Here is a 24,569-nt window from a genome sequence, read left to right on the forward strand (position 1 = left end):
GCCCAGCATTTGTCTTGAGGTGTCTTTACCACTTGGAAGAATTATGATACTCGGTAAATTCGACATGTGGCACGAGTTCTATTTAAAGGTTGTGATTAGGTAGGAAGAAGAAAAGCTACAGAAGTAGCAGGCAGAAGAAAACCTGGGAAGATTATTTCTTTGACATATCTTCTTGTAGAGTAACTTCAGCATGGATAGGTTTTAAACGACTAATTAAATTGTGCACACACATTAACATAATAGGAATATAGTTACCTAACCAAAGCATACCTGTAATTACCAGCCATCTCCAAAACCTGGACACTTTGTGTCAGAATCTGCCTTAAATAACCAGAACCACAGAGACTTAATTTTCATGGATGGGGAGCATCTCCAAGTTCACGTCTCGGTAGCCCTGCGGATCCCCTCGGCCTGCATGATGCATCTGCGAGCGGGGTCACGGGCTCAGCTGTAGCTTTGCAAAGCAGCAGTTACTGGATGGGAACGGCTGACCACCATAGGCAGACCCTGAGGTGCGGACGGTCAGCCATCAACTAATGCTTTGGCCACACGCTGCACACAAGTGCTTTCCTGCTGAATGGAACCTCTGACACCCACACGTGTGATTATGGCTCACGTTCCTCTCCATGCACCACACACTGGCCCTTTCCTCCATGTGTGCACTGGGGACTTGGCCACACTCCCTTCATACAAAAGGCTTCTCCCCTGAGTGTACCTTCTGATGTCTCTGGAGATTAGACTTACTCTGAAAACCTCGCCCACAATGACTACACACAAAAGGTTTCTCCCCTGAGGGTTTCCGCTGGTGGTAGATGAGGGTTTCCTTGTGGATAAAACCTACACCACACTCCCTGCACTCAAAAGGCTCCTCCCGAGTGGGTCCTCAGGTGGTAGGTAAGAGATGATTTGTGGAGTAAGCCTTTCCCACACTCTTTGCACACAAAAGGCTTCTCCCCCGTGTGTCTCCTCAGGTGGGAGGTTAGAGATGATCTCTGGAGAAAGCGTTTCCCACACTCTTTGCACACAAAAGGCTTCTCCCCCGAGTGTCTCCTCAGGTGGTAGGTAAGAGATGATTTGTGGAGAAAGCCTTTCCCACACTCGTTGCACACAAAAGGCTTCTCCCCGGAGTGTCCCTTCAGGTGGTAGGTAAGAGATGATTTGTGGAGAAAGCCTTTCCCACACTCGTTGCACACAAAAGCCTTCTCCCCCAAGTGTCCCCTCAGGTGGTAGGTAAGAGATGATTTGTGGAGAAAGGCTTTCCCACATTCCCTGCACTCAAAAAAAGGCTTTTCCCCCAAGTGTCTCCTCAGGTGGTATGCAAGAGATGATTTGTGGAGAAAGCCTTTCCCACACTCCTTGCACACAAAAGGCTTCTCCCCCGAGTGTTTCCACTCGTGGGTTGTCAGGGATGATTCGTGGGCAAAGCCTTTCCCACAGTGCTTGCACAGAAATGGCTTCTTTCCCGAGTGTCTCCACTGGTGGGCGATAAGGGATCTTTTTCGGGTAAAGGCTTCTCCACACTCCTTGCAAACAAAAGGCTTCTCCCCTGAGTGTGTCTTCAGATGACGTAGGAGATATGGCTTCATGCTGAAATTTCGCCCACAGTACCTGCACACAAAAGGCTTCACCCCCAAGTGTTTATTCTCATGGTTTACGAGACTGCGCTTCCACTTGAAACTCTGCCCACAATACCTGCACACAAATGGCTTCTCTCCTGAATGTGTACGCTGGTGGGAGTACAGGGATGATTTATGGGTAAAGCCTTGCCCACACTCTTTGCACACAAAAGGTTTCTCTCCTGAGTGTGTCCTCTCATGGGAGATCAGGCCTAATTTTCGGTTACAGGCATGCCCACACGTCTTACACACAAAAGGCTTCTCCCCTGAGTGTGTACTAAAATGGCTTATGAGGTCTGATTTTCGGAAAAATCCTTTCCCACACTCCTCGCACACAAAAGGCTTCTCCCCAGAGTGAGTCCTCCGGTGGTTCATCAGGTTTGATTTATGGATAAAGCCTTTCCCACACTCTGTGCACACAAAAGCCTTCTCCCCTGAGTGAATCCTCTGGTGCTCCATCAGGATTGATTTATAGATAAAGCCTTTCCCACATTCCTGGCACACAAAGGGCTTTTCCCCTGAGTGAGTCCTGTGGTGGTGCTTCAGGGTTGATTTACGGATAAAGCCTTTCCCACACTCCTTGCACACAAAAGGCTTCTCCCCCGAGTGTGTCCTCTGGTGGTACATCAGGTCTGATTCATGGATAAAGCCCTTCCCACACTCCTTACACACAAAAGGCTTCTCCCCTGAGTGAGTCTTCTGGTGGTACATAAGGATTGATCTACACATAAAGCCTTTCCCACACTCCTGGCACACAAAACGCTTCTCCCCTGAGTGATGAGCCTTCTGGTGGTACAAAAGGGTTGATCTACAAATAAAGCGTTTCCCACACTCCTGGCACACAAAAGGCTTCTCCCCTGAGTGAGTCCTCTGGTGGCGCATCAGGTTTGATTTATGAGTAAAGCCTTTCCCACACTCATTGCACACAAAAGGCTTCTCCCCTGAGTGTAACCACTGGTGGGCGACTAGGCTTGATTTTTGGGTAAAGCCTCTCCCACACTCCTTGCACACAAAAGGCTTCTCCCCTGAGTGTTTATACTGGTGGCGGGTCAGGTGTTTTTTATGGGAATAGCGTTTGCCACACTCATTGCACACAAAAGGCTTCTCCCCTGAGTGAGTCCTCTGGTGGCACATCAGGTTTGATTTATGAGTAAAGCCTTTCCCACACTCATTGCACACAAAAGGCTTCTGCCCTGAGTGTGTCTGCTGGTGGGAGATCAAAGCTGATTTCACGGTAAAGCCTTTCCCACACTCCTTGCACACAAAAGGCTTCTCCCCAGAGTGTGTCCTCTGGTATGTTATGAGGTTTGACTTACTGCTGAAGTCTGGCCCACCCTCCCTGCACATATATGGAATCTCTCCTGGGTGCATCTTCAGGTGCAAGAAGAGAGCTGACTCATCAGTAAAGTCCTGTCCACTCTCCCTGCATGTTAAAAGATTCTGTCCATGATGTGCTTTTCTGTGATCAAGCAGCTGTGTCTTCTGGCTAAAACGTTGCCCACACTCTGCACATCTGAACGCTTCCCATCCTGAATTTTCTATTCCTTTCAAAACTTTAGCTGTTTCTTTAGGATTTCCCCTCTGGGCTTGGCTACCCTCTATTTCCACCACTGAGTTCCTTTGCCCCAGACTTACTGCCTGGGTGGGGTGTGGGCTGGAAGTTATCCCAGACATCTGACTCCCCCTCCTCAACAAGGTCTGGGAGTTTTCTTCTCTCTCTTGACCTGCTCCCCTATCACTCTGGTCACTCTGATGAGAGAGTTCTTCCTGCTCTTGTTCCTGGTGCTTCAGCCCAGGATTCCTCAGCTGTGGGTAATTTGTTACACAAACACCTGCAGACATCTGAGCAGAATGGTCGTGAATCGTGTGCCTCAAGAGGATGTGGTGAGCGGAGGTCAGTGGGCAGCAGGGACAGAGATGCATTTCTGGCTTTGCTTCTGCTAAAGAGAAAAAGTGCCCCATCAGGATGGTCACAGGCGAGGCAGCCTGCGCCACCACACAAGACAACTGCCACCACCTCCCATGAGGGTTCCCCTCCCAGGCCCTGCTCTTCCATCTAGTTGGAAGCTGCTATCTTCTCGTGGAGAGAGGAATGTACACACTAGCGAAGGATTATCTTCAGTCTGTTATCTAACTTCAGGTAGAGCATCATCTAAGTTACAAATGCTACTGAGCCTCAGGAGGGAGATCTTCCTGTGTGTGACAACACGGATGGCCCCGAGGTCATCATGCTGAGTCACGGAAGACAGACAAATCCCGCACGACAGCACCTGTATGTGGGATCTGAGAAACAGAAACAGAAACAGACGGACAGGCAAGGAATCTGAAGGACACCAAGGGTGGGGGCGGGGCTGGGCGCAGGCAAAACAGGGTGAGGGGATGAAGCTGAGCAAACTTCCAGCTGAACATAACTAAGTCACGGGAAGTAGTGTACAGCACAGGGAAGATGATGTAATTAATTTGTGAGGTCATACATGGCAACTAGTATCAGCATGGGGATCATTTTCTAAAGCATAAAAATAACCAGTCACTGTGGACTGAAATGAATCACACCTGAAAATAATGGGATGTCGTACGTCAATGACACCTCAGCAAAAACTGTATCAGATGTCACCTATGGTGTAAACACACGAGAGGCTCCCCAACACATGGACCACATCTTTGCACGGATTGCTGGGCCCTGTACCCTTCCTGCTCGAAACTCAGTTTCTTCCACGTTTGAGTCCCCCACTCCAGCCGACACTGACGGAGGTTTTTCTGTTCTTTGGACAAAGCTCCTTCCTGACTGGGTAGAAGGAACACCAAATACACACATATAAATCTGCTTGGCTTCGTGGTTTTCTTGGTCTGGGTCCTGCTCAAAGGTGACGTGGTCAGAGAGGCCTCTGCTGTCCGTCCTGTGTGACCACGTCACCCACTCCCAGCCCACTGTCCCAACGCCACCTCCACGTGCTTCTCTGGGAGCAGTGCCTTCACAGCACTTGTTTCCTGAAATCACAGAGCGGTTAGGGGTGCTGTTCCTGTGCCAAAAAACCACTGCAGGTAAGCGAGAGGGAGGGGGGATTGGATGGGCTCCTTCAGTGCTGTATTCCCAGGCTGAGAACAGAGGTTGGCATGGAATAAAAGGCCAAATGACGATTCATGAATGAGTATGTTCTATGAATAATCACATGCAAATACTATGATGTATACAAGGTGAGCAATTAAGAAGACTGACAAGAGTTTCCTTTGCTGAGAAAGGTGGGAAATATTTCAGAAGACTTGAATTTTATTCTGCAAGCTGCTCACCATTAAGTGTCAATGTGAGAAAATAATATATACGCACACAAAATGAATACAAAAACCACCTGTAGAAAGGACATATTTACATTGGCTATTGTGGCTACAAGAAAACAAAACATTCATGTTCAGAAGGAAAATCTGCAGTAAAAGGAGAAACTCCACTTTGACTGAATGCACTCCTGGTGCTTTTGGCCATCGGTGTGCAGACGGTCCCAGGTGATCACCTGGCACGTCTCAAACGTGTGACTTTCTGAGTATTTACATGTCACCCGAGGGCTTCCAGTTACTCTCAGTGGCTTCTGACCATTCAGAGGATACAGCGCAACCTGCATCTACGAATCCTGAGAAGTAAGAGTGTCTGGGCTGGCAGCCTGAGTTCTGTACCACCTGGGACACCCCAGGTTCCTGAGCCCACTGTGCTGTCTTCAAGCCCCTGCAAGGGCTCTTGTGAACACTAACAAGGGCCAAGTGCTGCCCACTGGTCAGAACCACAGCAGTGGAGGCCTTGGGGGATGGAGAGGTGGGGAAAGGACTAGGAAGGGGCCTGTGGAGATGGGCTGGGGAAGAGCAGGGCTCAGCTCACCCAGATGCATGCACGTGAGAACGCACAGCCTGTCACTGCAGGTCTGCACAGGTCATGGTATTTGGACTCTACCTACAAAGACCCGCACGGAAACATCTGACTATTGGTTACATGGACTTCCATGCACTAAGGCTCATGAGTTAGAGGAAATGGTGTGTGAAACTCCCTTTGACATCACCACACATAAAATGGGATCTTGGACAAAAGAGGAAGGCACAGATGGGGAAATATGTCACCAAGAATATACAGCAAAATGCTAGGTGTTGAATACAACAAATAAAAATTTCAGAACCTTGGCACAAAGTATTGTGGGATGTAGACTTAAAAGACATATGGGGAGAGATTAAAGATGGCAGCATAAGAAGTGAGACAGAGAATCCCTCCAAGAGACCACATATAATATGAAAATATTCTTAATACAACTAATCCAAAAAGAGCAAAAGGAAAGAAGACTGGGCCAGGCTGCATACACCTGGGAACAGAGCAGACCTCACTAAACAGGGTGATGTACCAAAGCTCTGATCCAACGGCACTCAATCCCTTCCCTGAACCCAGCACACGGGAGTAAGAGAAACAGAGCAGGGAGCAGGTGGAGCCTGAGGCTGCTAAACACGCAGCCCTGGAGATCTGCTTTGGGAGCACAAACCTACACTGCATTTTGCTCTGAAAATTAGTGGAGTTGTAAAGCTAAGACAAGAGGAATACTCAAAGGGATTGAGATTCCAGATGTTTCTGGAAAACAGGCATCCACATTTGGCGGCTGTGGGGCAAAGGAAAGGTGGGCAGTCCGAGTGGCTTCCTAGCAGCAAGAGGGCTGCTGAAGGAGTGGGGATTGCCCAGACCTTGCTGCGTGGGAGATAGTATAGTGGACAAAAATCTCTGGGTGCGCTCTGCCCAACAGGTTGGGAACTTTCGGAAGATTCAGTTGCTCCATTCCCCTGGCTGGCTACTCAGCTCTGAGGGCACCACTGTGTTATGCAGCCTACTGCGCCTTCCTCCTTGCCTGCTTGCACAGACTCACAAACTGGCAGTACCTGCCCTGGTGTCACAGCAGGCAAAGGAAAGACACACCTATAGCAGCTACACAAAGCAAGAGGACTACAACTGTGTGCTCTGTCCACTGGTTTTGACAGTGGAGACAGGCACTGCAGCTGGTAAGCAGGTAATAGCTCTTTCCTCCCCCTAGGCACTAGCGCCGCTAACCTGACACCCCCAACATCACTTCAGGGGATGAGCAGAACCAGAGACTAGAGCTTCTGGGCACTACACAGTGCCACATACAAATATGAAATGCCAAAGGAACATGGTTCAAACAAAAATCTCACAAACACCAGATAACAGCCCAAGAGAAACTGAACTCAGCAATCTTCCTGAATGAAATTTCAAATAAAAATCAAATACATGCTCAAAGAGGTACAGAAAAATATTCAAGAAGTCACGAATGAATTTAGGATGGAGATTTAATCATTAAGAAATTCCATATCTGAAATGAAATATAAAATGCAGGGACTTAAAAGCAGATTACATGTAGGAGAAGAAACAGTGAATGGAATAGAAACTAGAGAAAAGGAATATAAGAAACCTGAGGAACAGAGAGAAAAAGTGAAGTACAGGAATGAAAGAATTTTCAGAGAACTGTGTGGCCAATATAAATGGAACAATATTTGTATTATAAGGGTACCAGCAGAAGGAAACAGAGAAAAAGAGATGGGAAGTGTCTTTGAGGAGGTTATTGCTCAAAACTTCAATCTGTGGAAGGAGATATTCTCTCAGGCCATGGAGATGCACAGATACCCTAACACAAGAGACCCAAGGAAGACAACACCAAGACATATGATAATTAAAATGGCAAAGATCAAGGATAAGGCAGACTTTCAAAAGTACCTAGAGAGAGAAAAAAGATCACATAAAAGGAAAACCCATCAGGCTAGCATCAGATTTCTCAAGAGAAACATTACAGGCCAGAAGAGGGTGGCATTGATATATTTAATGCAATGAAGCACAAGGGACTTCAACCAAGAATACTCTACCCAGCAAGGCTAAAATTTAAATTTGAAGGAGGGATTAAACATTTTCAGATATGCAAAAGCTGACAGAATTTACCTTCCACAGACTACCTCTACACTGCATTTTGGAGGGACTGCTATAGATGGAAGTATTCCAAAGGCTAAATACCTGTCACCAGAGGGAATAAAACCACAAGAAAGAAAGCAGAACAATTAATTACTAAGCAGGCGCAAAATCAAACCAACTAGCTGCAAACTCAATCAAGGAGTAGACAAAGAATACCGAGTATGATACCTAACATACAAAGAATGGAGGTGGAAGAGAAAGGAGGAAGAAAAAGAACGTATAGGTTGTGTTTGTTATAGCATACTAACTGAGTTAAATTAGACTCAGTGAGATGGTAGGGTTATTACCCTTGAATTTTTGGTAACCACAGGTTTAAAGCACATATTGGCAATAAGTACATACCCACCGATAATCACCCTAAATGGGAATGGTCTGCATGAAGCAATCAAAAGATATAGAGTCACTGAATAGATAAAAGAAACAAGGCCCATCTATGTGCTGCCTATGAGAGACTCACTTCAAACCCAAAGACATACACACACTGAAAGTAAAGGGATGGAAAAAGTTACTTCATGGAACTAATAGGGAGAAAATCGCAGGACTTGCACTACTTGTATCAGACAAAATATTCTTCAAAAGAAAGAAAGTAACAGGAGACAAAGAAAGACATTACATAATGATAAAGGTGTCAATCCAACAAGAGGATATAACCGTTATAAATATCTATGCCCCCAACAGATGAGAACCTACATATGTGAAACAAATACTAACAGAATTAAAGGGGGAAACAGAATGCAATGCATTCATTTTAGGAGACTTCAACACACCACTCACTCCAAAGGACTGATCAACCAGACAGAAAATAAGAGACACAGACACTGAACAACATTTTAGAACACATGGACCTAACAGACATCTACAGAACTCTACACCCAAAAGCAGCAGAATACATATTCTTCTCAAGTGCACACAGATCATTATCAAGAATACATACAGTAGGCCATAAAAAGAGCCTCACTAAATTCAAAAACATTGAAATTCTACCAACCAGCTTCTCACACCACAAAGCCTTGAAACTACAAATAAATTACACAAAGAAATTACAAAGGTGGCTTAATAACATGCTCCAAAAGAAAATCAATGGAACAATGAGGAAATAAAAAGAGATCAAGCAATATATGTAGACAAATGACAACAATGATTCAACACCACAAAATTTGTGCGGTGCAGTGAAGGCCATGCTAAGAGGGAAGTATAGTTCAATACAGGCCTACATCAGGGAAGAAAACAATCCAATATGAACAGTCTAAACTCACAATTTATGAAACTAGGAAAAGAAGAACAAATGAGGCCAAAAGTCAGTAGAAGGAGGGACATAATAAAGATTGGAGCAGAAATAAATAAAATCAAGAAGAATAAAACAATAGAGTCAGTGAAAGCAGGAGCTGGTTCTTCAAGAAAATAAACAAAACAGATCAACCCCTAGATAGACTTACCGAGAAAAAAAGAGTCTACACATATACACAGGAACAGAAATGAGAAAGGAAAAATCACTACAGACACCACAGAAATACAAAGAATTATAAGAAAATACTATGAAAAATTATATGTTGACAAAGTGGATAACCCAGAAGAAACTTTCAAGAAAAACACAACCTTCCAAGGTTGACCCAGAAAGAAACAGAAAATCAGAATAGACCAATTACTAGCAAGAAAATTGAATTGGTAATCGAAAAACTACGTAAGAACAAAATCCCTGGAACAGATGGTTTCACTGCTGAGTTTTATCCAACATTTGTGAAGACCTAATACTCATCCTCCTTAAACTTTTCCAAAGAGTAGAGGAGGAGGAAATACTCACAAAGTCACTCTATGAGGCCGGCATCACACTAACAATTTAACCAGGCAAAGACAGCACAAAAAAAGACAATTACACACCACTACCCCTGATGAACACAGAAGCAAAAATACTCAACAAAATATTAGTAAATTATATTCAAAAATACATAAAAAAGATCATCCATCATGATCAAGTAGGATTTATTCCAGGGATGCAAGGATGGTACAACATTCGAAACATCCATCAACATCATTCACCACATCAAGAAACAGAAGGACAAAAACCACATGATCATCTCTATGGACACTGAAAAAGCATTTGACAAAATTCAACATCTATTCATGATATAAACTCTCAACAAAGTGGGTATACAGGGCTAGTACCTCAACATAACACAGGTCATATGTGAGAAACCCACAGCCAACATCATACTTAAAAGAGGGAAGATGAAAGCTTTCCCTTTAAGATCGGGACCAAGACAAGAATGCCAACACTCCCCACTCCTGTTCAACAGAGTACCGGAGGTCCTAGACATGGCATTCAGAAAACACAAAGAAATAAAAGGCACCCAGATTGGAAGGAAGAAGTTAAACTGTCCATGTTTCCAGTCGATATGATATTGTACATAAAATTCCCTAAAGAATGCACTCCAAAACTACTAGATCTAATATCTGAATTCAGCAAAGTAGCAGGATACAAAATTATTACACAGAAATCTGTTGCACTCCTATACACTAATGATGAACCAGCAGAAAGAGAAATCAGGAAAACAATTCCATTCACAATTGCATTCAAAAAGAATAAAATGCCTGGGAATGAACCTAATTAAGGAAGTGAAAGACCTTTACCCTGCAGACTACAAAACATTCATGAGAGAAATTAAGGAAGATACCAATAAATGGAAATACATCCTCTGCTCACAGATAGGAAGAATTAACATTGTCAAAATGGCCATGCTGCCTAAAGTAATCTCCAGATTCAATGCAATCCCTCTCAAAATACCAACAGCATTCTTCAATGAACTAGACCAAATAAATCTAAAATTCAAATGGAACCACAAAAGACCCAGAATAGCCAAAGCAATCCTGAGAAGGAAGAAAAAAGCTCGGGGGATGACACTCCCCAACTTCAACCTCTACTACAAAGCCACAGTAATCAAGACAATATGATACTGGCACAACAACAGACACATAGAACAATGGAACAGACTAGCGAGACTAGATATAACCCCAAGGACATATGGTCAATTAAAATATGATAAAGTAGCAATGGATATACAGTAGGGAAATGAAAGCCTCTTGAACAACTAGTATTGGTAACACTGGACAGCTACATGCAAGAGAATGAAAATGGATTATTTTCTAACCCTGTACACAAAACGAAACTCAAAATGTATCAAACATCTGAATCTAAGTCATGAAACCATTAAACTATTAGAAAAAGATGCAGGCAAAAATCTCCTGAATATAAACATGAGCAACTTTTAATGGAATGCATCTCCTCGGGCAACGGAAACCAAAGCAAAAATGAACAAATGGGACCCCATCAAGCTAAAAACCTTGTACAGCAAAGGACACCATCAGCAGAATAAACAGGAATCCAACAGTATGGGACAATATAGTCATAAATGACAGATCCGATAAAGGACTGACATCCAAAATATAGACAGAACTCACACACCTCAACAAACAAAAAGAAAATAATTCAATTAAAAAATGGGCAGAGGAGCTGAATGACAGTTCTGTAAAGAAGAAATTAAGATGGCAAACAGACAAATCAAAAGATGCTCCACATCGCTAATCATCAGAGAAATGCAAATTGAAACCACAATGAGATATCACCTCACATCAGTAAGGATGGCCACCACAGAAAAGACAATGAACAACAAACACTGGCGAGGATGCGGAGAAAGAAAGGGGAACCCTCCTACACTGCTAGAGGGAATATAAACTAGTTCAACTATTGTGGAAAGCAGTATGGAGGTTCCTCAAAAAACTAAAAATAGAAATACCATGTGACTCAGGAATTCCATTCCTAGGAATGTACGCCAAGAAAACAACCTCTCACATTCAAAAAGACATGTGCACCCCTATGTTTATCGCAGCACTACGTAGAATAGGCAAGATATGGAAGCAACCTAGTGTCCATCAGCAGACGAATGGATAAAGATGTGGTATGTATACAGAATGGAATACTACTCAGCCATAGGAAAGAAAGGAACCCTACCATTTGCAACCACATGGATGGAGCTGGAGAGTATTATGCTCAGTGAAATAACAGGCAGGGAAAGGAAAATACCAAATGGTCTCCCTCATTTGTGGAGTATAACAACAAAGCAAAACTTAAGGAACAAAATAGACTCACAGATGCTAAGATGGGACTAATGGATACCAAAGGGGAGGGGTGGGGGAGGGCAGGTAGGGAGGGATGGAGAAGTGGATTGTGCAGCATGATGATTAGTGAACACACTGTGTGTGGGGTCACGGGGAAGGCAGTCCAGTGCAGAGACCAGAAGGAACTCTGGCTTCTTAGTACACTGATGGACAGTGACTGCAATGGGGTGTTCGGGGGAAATCGATAATAAGGGTGAATGTTGTAAACACATTGTCATTCTTGTGAAACCTTCATAGGAGTGTCTATCAATTGATATCTTAACAAAAAATAAAAATAAATAACAGACACACAGTACAAAAACATGTTAAATAATTAATGCTATCAAAAAGCAATCTAATGAACTGTACTATTAAGATCAGAATAGAGTAAGTGTAACTAGATTCTGGAGATGAAAGGATAGGAAGACCAAGACTTCCTTCAAAATAATTGAGCTGTGGGAGAAGAGGGTGAGAGTGGGAGAAGGCAGGACTGCCCCCAAGAGAGTGCAGCTGGGAGACAGGCCCACAGAGCTCATCAGATCAGGGCGATTTCAAGTCAGGGCGCCTGTACACAAAGAACGTGGCACTAACAAACTGACCGTGAGCACAAACGGACAGACTGATGCATTGGGGAGAAATACAATAGCTGTCATGCAATAGAAGACTTAAAATTCGTCTCTCAAATACTGGACGGACAGTACAAACTGACCGACTCATGCCAAACAAACTCTTAAAGACATATGAGAAGAGAAGTGACAACAATCTACAGGATGTGTTCACGGCCGAGGCACAGCAAGGATTCCTACAGCAGGACACAAGACTTCCAAGCACATGGTAACGGCAGCCACCTCAATATGAGTCGGCTACCACGCTCCCAAAGAAGGGCCTAGGGACCAGTAAGGACAGATGAAGCCTAAACCAACACCTTCAGCAAGACCAGAAGACACCCCACAAATTTACACTTTTCCACAGCCAAGGAAGGGGCATCAGCTCTCAGTAGAATCTCCCGTGATCCCACCACAAGGGCCTGGGGAGGGAGGCCCAGAAAGTACTGGGCACACAGGAGATGGGAACAGGGGTCCCAAAGGGGAACCCCCATTGCTGCAAGACAGCAAGGCCAGGCGACAGGTGAAAGAAAGAACCGTGACAAGCAGTCCCCGTGGCACCCACTCCAGACAGCAGCCACCCAAAGGCAGTGCCTCTGGGGCACAAGAGGGGAAAGGAAGGAGAAGTGGCCCCGGAGACAACGGTGGCAAGAAGAGGTGGAAGATGGGACACACGGGGCCCTGCAGTACAGTAAGAAAGAGAAGACACACCACTGCTGCCTCACCGAGGCCGGTCAGCAAGGCCACAGTGGGAAAGCCTACTGGGGAGATAGTGGGCTTCCTGCAGTCAGAAGGTGTCAGGGCACCCAGGACACCCACTCACTCATCCAAGATGATGCTGTGGGAGGCAGGCAGGGCCAGGCAGCCTCAGGAGCCACGGTGCGTGAGGACAGCTTCCTGCCAGGGCCTCTGAGCAGCCGCCCCCGCCCTGCAAGGCCGAAGGCCAGTGTCCACCCGGAGGCTCCCCTCACCTGGACGGGGGCCTGGCCGGTGTCTACTCTCTTCCCTCCAGGGCTCTTCCCCTCGCTCCAGCCACGTGATGAGGTCTGGTTTAGAACAGGGAATTCCTGCTTAGCGGGAAAAAGGAACAGGTCAGTCTTGGTTAAAGGCAGGGGACTGGACGCTATTTGCTAGTGCCAGACTGGGGGGCGGCGGGGAAGGAGCTGGGCCCCATGCATTCCAGGCTGTGTGGGCGCTGGCAGGCCTGGGATCCCGCACTCCCAGAGGCACACAGCCCCTACCCCTCCCTAGGGGAGCAGGAAGCAGAGAACCTGCTTCTCAGTGGGACCCCAGGGAGATTAAGGTTCAAAGGGGACAAAACACCCTGAGGGGAGCCCCCGCTCACCCAGCGACTCCAGGTGGCTGAAGTTCTCCAGCATCACGTGTCTGTACAGGGTCCTCTGCGCAGGGCTCAGCAGCTTCCATTCCTTCTGCGTGAAATCCACAGCCACATCCTCAAACGTCACAAAAGCCTGCAACACAAACCCAGGCCTGCTCACCGCGAGGCTGCGAGCCACAGCCTGGCCATGTGCGGGCACGGGGGCTGCATCCATCCCCCAGCTTTGCAGGTGACCACCGGATGCCAGACCTTCCACACTGCAGGCGGTGGTTCCCAGGAGCAGCCTGAGACGGACAGTATGCCTGCCCTCCTCCCCAGCCCGAAGACCTGCCTCATCCCACAGGGGCTGCTCAGGCAGGTCACCTCCCCTGGACGGCTGCTGCCTTGGACCTGTACCAAGGAGGCAGCCACCAGGCAAGTGAAGGGATGGGTGCGTCCTGTGATGGCAAAGATGGGACATCTGGTACATCTCACCTCTCTGCCGGCCTTCCAGGGTCCCAAAGCCACCTTCCTGCTCTCCATGGAGAAGGGAACCCCTCGGAGGGCTGCTCTGTGGGGAGGGAAGAGAGTAGGAGGGTGCCGGTGTGCTCCTGCCCCATGTGATGCAGGGCTGACCCTCGCAGTGGGGAGCAGTCATGGACACCAGCACGGCCACCTCCAGAGTCCTGACAGGGGCCGAGCTAGCCCAGCCTACCTGCTGGCGCAGCTCCACGCTGGGGCCTGGGCGTGAGGCTTCAGCACCACGGGAGCTGAGTGAGGTTTCCTTACCATGCAGAGTGAATGAGATACGGCCTTTGGACCCCCCAGGGGAACTCCCCTGTCAGGTCAGGGCCCAGAGCTCCAGGGGACCTCATGATGGCCCTAGTGCCTCTCCTAGCCTCAGGCTCCGTGTGCTTAAGTAACCACAGGGTGCAGACCGGAGGCCACCGGTACGTGGTGTTGGCAGGATGCACGGCATGCTGCGAAACTCATGCTGAAGCCCAGGGAAGACGTGGGTAGGTAACGTGGGGGAGAACCGGTATAGAAACAATATCCCACCCCAGGGGAACTGCAGCCAGCCAGCTCACCCGCCAGAACCCCTCCCCCATTTGCGGGATGTGGCAGCCTGTGTCCAGAGAGCTGTTGGCAGGTCACACAGTGGAGGCCTTGGGGGTTTCTGATCAGAGGTGAACGGGCAGAGGCTTCACCCCAGGACTGCTTCTCACAGCGCCTCGCCTACCTCCACCCCTCATACACCCAAGGTCGGGGGCCAAGGCTGGGGCCCAGCTGAGAAATCAGGATTGGAACAGTTCCCAGTATCTCAACGCACCATCAGCACGGGGGGCGGGTGAGCTGTGGTGAACAAGAAGCCCTAAGACACACAGTCGGCCTCACGTGCGGGAGCCGCTGCCACCTGGGTCCTGGTGCAGCAAAGCACCTGTGGGGCACTTTACCGGGAGTTGGTGTGATCCGAACACGAGCCGGACGGAAGGTGACACTGAAGAGTCATGAAACAGTACGGCCACACATGTTGTCATTACAGTGGGGCAACGCGTCCACGGAGGCTCGTCATACCGTTCTTTCACAATTTGTATTTTAAAAAATAACAGCGACAATATGGTAGTCTTAACTATCAAACAAAGTGCTGAGCGTAAGGATGTCATTAGAACGTTCTCCATATTCAGAAATACAGGCCTGGGGCTAACAGTGAAGCCGGAGAATAACCGAAGTGGCCACGTGCTGGAGAGAGAATCCGAGCGCTGGGCGGCGTACTAGCTTAGAGAGACTTAACAAGACATCGTGTAGAACTGGTCGGAAGGAAAAGCATTGAAATCACCTATGTTCTGTATGGGAAGTCAAAAGCATTTTTTAACATTTGTTCTTGTGATTTCTTTATACAGTCTTTTTATACCCCCTCTGTTGCATGTCTATCTACTCAAAAGTCCCAATGTTATGCTCCTGTATGTACTTTCAAAAGTTTAAATATTTTATATTATCTGCAGTCTAAGTCACTTTTTATTTCCTCTTCTCATTATTTGTTGCCAGGTCACAGAAATACAAGTGATTTTTAAAAACCTGATTTTGTATCTTGTGAAGTTCTAAGTTCTCTTCTTACTACAACCAGTTCTATGATAGATCCCTTACGAGATATATATATATATATATATATATATATATATATATATATATATATTGTAGGAGAGCCAGGGAGAGGCTTTTACTTAGAAATATAGTGAGAGGACAGACCTCCGGGCTCATTGCAGGAGGTGATGAGAGAGCCCCCGCTAAGGATATTTTCTAGGAACACAACAATGTCTTCTGGGAATAAAGACAGTCGAACTTTTTTCTCAGAGCTTATGCCTCTTTTTCCTTGTTTGCCCGACTAGATATTCTAGTATAACGCTGAGGGAGGGTGGGGAAGGCTGCACACAGATGCTCGCCCCTCATCTTCCAGGAGGGCACCTCACCACTCACGCACGCCTTTGCTGCTTCCCACCAGCAGGCACTGAGCTATTACTGCGCTATGTAGAGGACACGGCCCGGTGCTCTCAGCGGAGTGAGAGACGCACTACCTACTGCCGAGAGAACAAGCCGGTAATAAACTCTTTCACACCCAGAATGATCTACTCTCATTTCTTTGGTCACTGAATCCATACTGAACTTCTCCGAGGCAGGACGCCCCGCAAGACAACTCCATTAAAGTGGCAAACTGAACTGGTTCAGGACATTAAGGCTCTGTCCCTTCTTGGGCATGAACTCCACGTGGCCAGAGTATATGATCCTGTGCACGTGCTGCAGGACTTCATCTGCTAACGTTTGGTGAGCTTCTCTGACAGCCTCTGGGCTGATGCCTCACATGAAGGGGCATGAGGGACGTTAGAGAAACGTCCTCCAAATCCCAAGAAGTAAAGTGTACACAGACATTTCTTAAAATGCAACAATGCAGAGACAGAATAAATTTTATGACACTTTACAGATTCTGTGTCTCTCAGAAATTGAAGGTGTGTGGCCGCCCTGCACTGAGCAAGTCCACTGGCACCACTTTCCCAACAGCACTGCCTCACTCATGCCTCTGGGTCACATTTGGCAATTCTCACGTTATCTCACACTTTTCATCGTTCCCATTTGTTAGGTGACCGGTGATCTTTGATGTTGCCCCTGTAGTGCTTTGGGTGCTCCCCCAATGCACCCACGAGATGGCAGAGTCCATCAGGGGGCGTCCCGAGGGCTGTGCTCACTGGCGGTCCCATCCCTCTCCCTCTGCTCAGGCCTCCCTGTCCCCTCACACACAGCAATGTACAAATAAGGCCAACGGGTTACCCGAAACAGGTCTCTAAGTGTTCCAGTGAAAGGTCACCTGTCTCTCCTGTTAAATGAAAAGCTAGAGAAATTCAGCTGAGGGAGGAGGGTATGTCAGATGCCAAGACAGCCTGAGAACAAGCCCTTTTCACCGAAGACTGAGCCCAGTTCTCTGGGTATGAACACATAGAAAAGGTTCATGAGGGCAACAGTGCTCCTCCACTGAGCCCCCATTTGATAAGACGAAACAGCCTATGGACGATGTGCGGAAGGTTTCACTGGTCTGGACAGGAGACCAAACCAGCCACAACATTCCCTAAGACGAAAGCCTGACCCGGAGCGAGACCCTCAGTCTCTTCAATCCTATGGAGCTGAGAGATGTGAGGAAGCTGCAGACGAAAGGGCTGAAGCTGGCAGAGGTTGCCTGACGCACTTTAAGGAGAGGAACCACCTCTGTAACATAAAAGTGCAGGGAAAGGGGCACTGCTGACGCTGAAGCGGCACAAGATCTTTTCCAACAAGTTCCAGCTGAGAACACTGACGAGGGGGGTACACTAAACAACAGGCTTGTAGTGTAGACAAGGCAGCCTTGCACTGGAAGACGTCATCTACGACGGAAGGCAGTCCGTTTGCAAAGCTTCAGAGGACGGGCTGCCTCTCTTGTGAGGGGCTAATGCAGCTGGTGACTTTACGTTCAAGCCCATGCTCATTTACCATTCTGAAAATCCTAGGGTCCTGGAAATTATGCTACATTTAGAAAAGATTCCTTCCAAATTCTACTTCTTCACAATGCAGCTGGGCACCTAAGAGCGCTGACAGAGGTGTACTCTAAGGTGAACATTTGCAGGCTTGCTTACACACCCACTCGATGCAGCCCTTGGACTAAAAAGCGCTTTTGGCTTTTAAGTCTTATTATAGAAGAAGCACATTTCATAAAGGTCCAGCTGCCACAGACAGTGCTTCCTATCAGGGATGTGGGCAAAGGAAAGTGAAAATTTCTGAAAAGGATTCTCCCTTCTAGGTGCTATTGAAAGAATACTCACGATTCCTGGAAAGAGGACAAAATATTGACATTTACATAGAATTCGTGCCACATATCGAATTTACCGAGTATCATAATTCTTCCAAGTGGTAAAGACACCTCAAGACAAATGCTGGGCATAGAAGCCACAGGGCATAAATATGCAAAGAAGTAAAAAGCTAACCTTTTCAAACAATAAGGCTTCTCTCTCACTTACCAACTCTACATTTCCCTGTATGGCCCCGGAAGATGACCGGTTAGCCAGAGACGGGTAAGATTCCTCAAGGGAGGAACAACCTAAGACAGGCACAGTCGCAGGGGGGCCATCAGGTGAGAAAATGGGGATCAACAGAGGTGAGGCTTAGAACCTCGCCCCCCCCCCCCCGTTCTGAGAGAAATCTGCATACGTGGATGTTTTATTGCCCTTGTCTAGCTTGGATTAACACATAGTCTACAGGCACACACCTGATCATCTACATTTGCTCTCTTACAACACTAAACTATGTCTTCTACCTTTATCTCGTATCTACCTACCACTTCAGCATTTTATTAAAAATAACAATAACAAAGAGAGAAATGTGGTGTCCACATATAAATCAAGTAAAAAAATCAAATGAATATTCATATTTGAGCTGACTGTTTATACTTCATAATGCATGAGCAAAACTGAAAGCTTCTGTGATGACTGCCCTTGTAATGTTCACGATGTAACTTATTCACTATGTAAGAATTTGTACTCCATGTAAGAACTTGTTCATTATGCTTCAGAAGATTGGAGACTGATGAAAATTAGGCTTGGGGTGGATTAATGATTGTGCATTGAGCATTTAAGACCCCCCTATACAGAATTTTATTGTTGTTAACAACCATTTGATCAATAAATATGAGCGATGCACTCACAAAATAAAAACACACACACACACACACACAAAATATATATATATATATATATACACACACTTCCAATTGTAAAATAAATAAGTAACCGGGATGTAATGTAGAGCATAAGGAATATAGTCAAGATATTGTAACAACTTGGTATGGTGATAGCTGGTACCTAGAATTATCATGTATATAAATGTTGAATCACTGTGTTGTACACCTGAAACTAATGTAATACTGTGTGTCAACTACCCTTCAATAAAAAATAATTATCCAGAAAAAATATATATATTGACATTTACAGAAGTTTGGAAGAAGCTGCGCCCAAATTTTGCAAGTGACCTCAAGTGGTTCAAGACTGCAGGGGAGGAAGTAACTATAAATGTGATGCAAACTACAAAAGACCTAGGTCTCCAAGAAAGGCCTCAAGAGGAGACTAGACCACTAGAATCACAGCATAAACTTTAATGGATAAGCAGATGCTTTTTAGGCATGAATAAAGAGGTCTCTTGGGGTGGAATCTACCAGTGCTGTAGATGTTGTCAGGGTTGCTGAAATGACAGAGAAAGGTTTAGAATATTTTATAACCTTTGATGAAAATGCAGCAGGACAGTTTGTGACACTACTATTTTGAAAGTTCTGGTGTGGGTAAAATGCTATCGATCCGCATCCCAAGCTAGAGAGAAATCGTTTGTGAAATAGAAAATGGGGCACAATAAAGATCGGAACATAATAAAATAGAGAAATTAAAGAACAGAAAAAAACGAATGAAAACAACTGCTCTGTCTTCAAGAAGATAATCAACATAGATAAGCCCCTAGCAGATTTGACAGGAAAAAAAAGAGAGGACACCAATAAATTCAGAAAGAAAAAGGAGAAATAACAACTAACACCAGAGAAATTCAAAGAGTTCCATGGAAAATTATATACCAAAAAACTGGACAAGCTAGAACACGTGGACAAATTTCCAGAAAAGTACAAACTTCCAAAGCTGATCTAGAGGAAAGAGAAAACCTGAACTAATTACCAGTTAAAAACAACTGAATTGTTAATTTAAAAACTATCAAAAAGTGAAAAGCCAGCTGAATTGTTCCAAACACTCAAGGAAACGCTAATACGCATCCTTCCTAAAGCATTGCCAAAATAGAAGACCGAGGGCTACTTCCAACCTCACTCTATCAGGCCAGCATCACCGTAAAAGCAAAACAAACGCATTGCAACAAAACAGCATGAAAGACCAACATCCATGGTGAACAGAGATGTGAAAATCCTCCACAAAATAATAGAAACCAAATTGAAAAACACACCAAGAAGACCATCCATCATGACCACGTGCAGTATCTCCCAGGGAATTGAGGAGCAAAAATATTTGCAAACTGACTAACGTGATACACGACATTAATAAAAAGGCTAAAAATGAAGTGATAATCTCAACAGATACTGAAAAATCACTTGAAAAATATTCAACTTCGATTCATGGTAACAACACTCAACAAAACGGATGTACAGAGTACACATTTCAACATAAGAAAGGGCACATAAGACAACTCCACAGCTAACGTCAACTGAATCGGGAAAAGCTGAAATATTTTTCTCCAAGATCAGGAAACAATCAAGTATGCTCTCACCACTTTTATTCAACATAGTAGTGCAAGTCCTAGTCATGGCAATCAGAGAAGAGACAGAAGGCTTCCAAATTGGTGTGGAAGAAGTAAAACTGTCACTATTTGCACATGACATATTATACATAGAAAACCCTGGAGACTTCACTAGAAAACTGTTAGAATGAGTAACTGGATCCAGCAAAGCTGCAGGATACAAGATCAATATACAGAAATTTGCTGCATTTGTACATACTAACAATGAACTAATAGAAACAGAAACCAGGAAACCAATTCCATTTGCAACTGCATCAAAAAGAATAAAATACCCGAGTCACCTTAACCAAGGAGGCGAAACAGCTGTACTCTGAAAGCTGTAAGACACTGAAGAAAGAAATTGAAGAAGCACCAATAAATGGAAATCTACCCTGTGCTCCTTTATAGGAAGAAATAATACTGTCAAAATGGCCATCCTGCCCAAAGGAATTTACATGGTCAATGCAATCCATTTTGAAACACCAATGGTATTTTCCAGTGAACCACAGAAGACTCCAAAGAGCCAATGCAATCTGGAGAAAGAAGAACAACGAATGGTGAAAATGGGGGCATCATGCTCTCTCACTTCAGGCTACAGTACACAAAACACTGTGGTACTGGCACAGAGCAGGCCCATAGGCCAATGGAACAGAATGCTGAGCCTAGAAATAAAGCCACATACATTTGGTCAATTAATATATGACAAAGGAACCACAAATATACATTGGGGAAAACAGGCAGTGTTGGGAAAGCTGGACAGCTACATGCAAGTGAACGAAACTGGATTATGCTTAAACTGAAAGCAGAAGAGGAAAAACAAAATGGATTAGAGACCTGACTCAGACATGGAGCCATGACACCCTAAGAAGAAAACACAGGCAAAAGTGTCATATTTATGGCTGCATTACTTAAAAGAACCAAGTTATAGAAGCAACCAAACTGACAGAAGAACAGTAGACATGCTACATGTATGCAATGGAGCATGATTGAGCCACAGGAAAGATATCCAGCCACTTGGTGGATATCTTGGTGGACAGGAAGGGTGGACCTGGAGGGTATGATGCTAAGTGAAACGTTACACCAGGCAGAGGAAGAAAACACTATATGACTTCACATATTATACAAACGAAACGAATAGAATTCACTGCCAGACTCAGAGAAGGGACTGGTGGTTACCATGGGAAGGGAGGGTTTGGGATTGGGGTTGAACTAGGTGAGGAGGATAGAGGTACAAAAACTCAATCATAACGAAATTAGTGGGTGAGTGAAAGCAAGGCATAGAGCATACAGGCCATAGTTCTCTTCTATGTTTCTATGTCGATAGTAAATAATAGTAATTACACTAGTTGGGGCGAACACTTAATAATGTAGGGAACTGCCAAATCACTACAGTGCAGATCTGAATCCACTGTAATAGTATACATCAATTATTCTTCAGTAAAAAATCATGATAAAATTAAACTTTCAGATTAAAAAAATAAAGAATCAAACACTTTTAGAAACACATGAATCTAAAACCCAAGACATCCATCCCGCAAACCCCAAGAAGGATGACCCCAGAGAGCCTTACTGAGATACCAGACCCCTCAAGCATGCTGACCTGAGCCAGAGGTTTAAGAACCCAGGGTCGGCAGGAGGAGGAGCTTAGGACAACGGTGGTGCTGGCCACTCGGGGAGAAATCACCACCGTGAGCGGAAACCTAGGGAGAGAGGGCGCTGTCTGTCATCTGCACTGGGCACAGTCAGTTGTTCTGTCACACTGACAGCGTGGGAGGTGGTTCCCAGTTTGTGGCTCAATCACACATTCTCAGTATCATTACAAACATTTAGACAGTTCTGAACAAATGTTTCTCCAAATGCTGAGAGGCCGTAAGAAAGTTGTCAGTGATTTAAAGAGGTGTTTTTTAATAATATCCACATTACAGTTTTGTGGGAAAAGAGTCTATAGAGTTCCCTACACCGCTGTTCCCAAAGTCTGAATTTTTGGTTATATTTTGAGCACAAATAGGGCCAAGTAGTCAGGTGAGTGGTGGGCACATCATCTGTCCTCCCGGGCACAGGGGTACAGGCAGCACAGAAGTAGATTACGGGGAAGAACCCAGAAGGTGGGAGAGAGGGAGTTGGGGGAACATACAGCAAAGTCAGAGAGAGGGCCCATCACCTCATGAAGGAGGAGACGCCTGTCCACACGTGGGAGCTGCACCTTCACCAAGACGCACAAGGAAGGAACAGGAGAGAGAAGTGAAAAGTACCTGCTGAACACTAGACAGTTCTCTTCCCATGCCTTTCATACTAGCGGCCCCGAGCACGGAATCGAAATTGCAAAGACGTTTTTGAGCCCACTAGGGAGAGTTCCATGGGACCGAGTAGCTGGTGAAATTAGGGGATTGTTAAACTTCTAGTGTGATAATGGGGCCAAAGATGAGTTAAAAAGCAAAGCAACCACACTCGCGCTCAGGAAGCCTGCTGCAGTGTCCGCAGATGAATGAGGTCTGACTGGGCTCAAGACACGGTATGAAAATAGAAAGCTTAGGGTTAGGGTGGGGCCTGGAGACACAAATAACAAACCGTTGGGCTGATGAGGGTATCAAGAGATTACACATTATATTTCAATTAATGTTTAAGCATTTTTCATTATAAACTTAAACATGGATTCTCTCTTCCCAAACAAACGGGAATGAGAGGAGAGTCCTCTCTGCAGGCCCAGAGTGGACACCCCCACGAGCTCTGGCTGTTCTCACTCGGGCCCCCTGCCGACATTCACATTTTTTAACACTTGCTAAGTGAAGTGTCAGATGAAGCTGATGCACTCATGGGGTAATAGTATCTCTACTTCTGGGTTTTGCTCACAATTTTTGCCACAGTAAGTTAAAACCATTTATTTGGCAGTCATCCAAAGGCCTAGTGGTGTTGGAAAACCTGCCTGGCCTCACTCACTACTCCTCCCACGCCAGTAACCGAGGGAGACGGAGAGATGCAGGGAGTGGAAGGGGTCGCCTCCTTCCCCAAAGCCACCCAACCTCCCTTGGATGCCTGCCCCAAGTTGAACCCCAGCCATGTTTCCAAAACCTCAGCGAGGACACATGGACAGCCGCCTCTTCCCTGCTGGAGGAAGACTGTCCCAAGGTGACCCTGCCCCATCCTCGACTGCTGGCCCTCACCCAAATTACCTCGCCCAAGCGACATCTGCCCCTTTGTTACGCAGGAGCAAAGGTATGAGCAGGAGGAAAAGAGAATAAGGCCAGAAAAGCCACTGGCAGGGGCTCAAAGAGTTTACCTGTTAAAACTACAAAGCCAGAAAGGACGGATTTAGTGAATTGGTAAGTTAAAGACCAGAAGGCCAGCTTCACATGAAATGTTTGAATACTCCCCGAATAAAGGAAGTGTCTCGGCACAGGATATGTTTTCACTGTGTCAATGGGCTCACACCTTTGTAAGATTTACTTTAGCCTGCTGAAAGCCCCAGCTTATTCAGGAGAAATTCCATCCAGAAGCTAAGACTGCATTTTAATCAAACAGAGAATGACTCAGCTCACTTCCGAGGCAGAGCAGATGGTCTCGACTGATATGCTTCCAGGCAGGACTGCTGTCCTGGGAGGGAATCAGACAGGTAAATGTCTTGTGTTAAGTAAAAAGAAAAAAACTTAATGTCTCATCAAAGATGAACATTCTGGAACCAGTGGACAAGTCCACACTCCTAGCCCATTGCTATATTCCTGAAAATCCTTCACCGCCTATAAAACTCCAGACCCTAAACACTTAGGGGCACACCTCTGTGATCACCCACACTTTCAAAGTGTGTAGCCCTTTCCCAATCTTTCACTGCACCTGTCTCTTAGGTAGCCCACACTCCCCTTACTCTGTGTGCACATTTTTGCCTTAAGTCAACTCTCACTACTACAACGCTCTGTCTCTATGCTTTTCCAGTGTGTCTGTGTCACTTTGCTTTGACATTGTGATCCTCTGGATTTAAGCTCACACCTTAACGCCCTCTGTCCCATTACAGATAAGTAAGGAGGGGCTGCTGAGAGCTCAGATCT

At 45.7% G+C, this 24,569-nt stretch overlaps 1 protein-coding gene across 8 annotated transcripts in view; it reads right to left on the reverse strand.

Moving 5' to 3' along the window:
* The window catches only part of LOC130680781 (zinc finger protein 337-like), a 159,747-nt gene that overhangs the window by 1,576 nt on the left and 133,602 nt on the right, over window positions 1-24,569 (reverse strand). Inside the window, exons 1-5 of one of the 8 annotated variants that reach the window (XM_057492119.1) lie at window positions 14,185-14,260; window positions 13,717-13,843; window positions 13,343-13,441; window positions 2,438-3,556; window positions 297-2,350 (exon numbers count right to left, since the gene is read on the reverse strand). In XM_057492119.1, coding sequence (XP_057348102.1) covers window positions 858-2,350; window positions 2,438-3,556; window positions 13,343-13,441; window positions 13,717-13,843; window positions 14,185-14,232 — 2,886 coding nt within the window. In that variant the 5' untranslated portion in view covers window positions 14,233-14,260 and the 3' untranslated portion in view covers window positions 297-857. The other 7 variants (XM_057492115.1, XM_057492117.1, XM_057492118.1 and 4 more) reach the window with 7 other exon arrangements.

Source organism: Manis pentadactyla, chromosome 14 (genome assembly GCF_030020395.1).
Source record: "Manis pentadactyla isolate mManPen7 chromosome 14, mManPen7.hap1, whole genome shotgun sequence".
In the NCBI taxonomy this organism is placed as follows: domain Eukaryota; kingdom Metazoa; phylum Chordata; class Mammalia; order Pholidota; family Manidae; genus Manis; species Manis pentadactyla.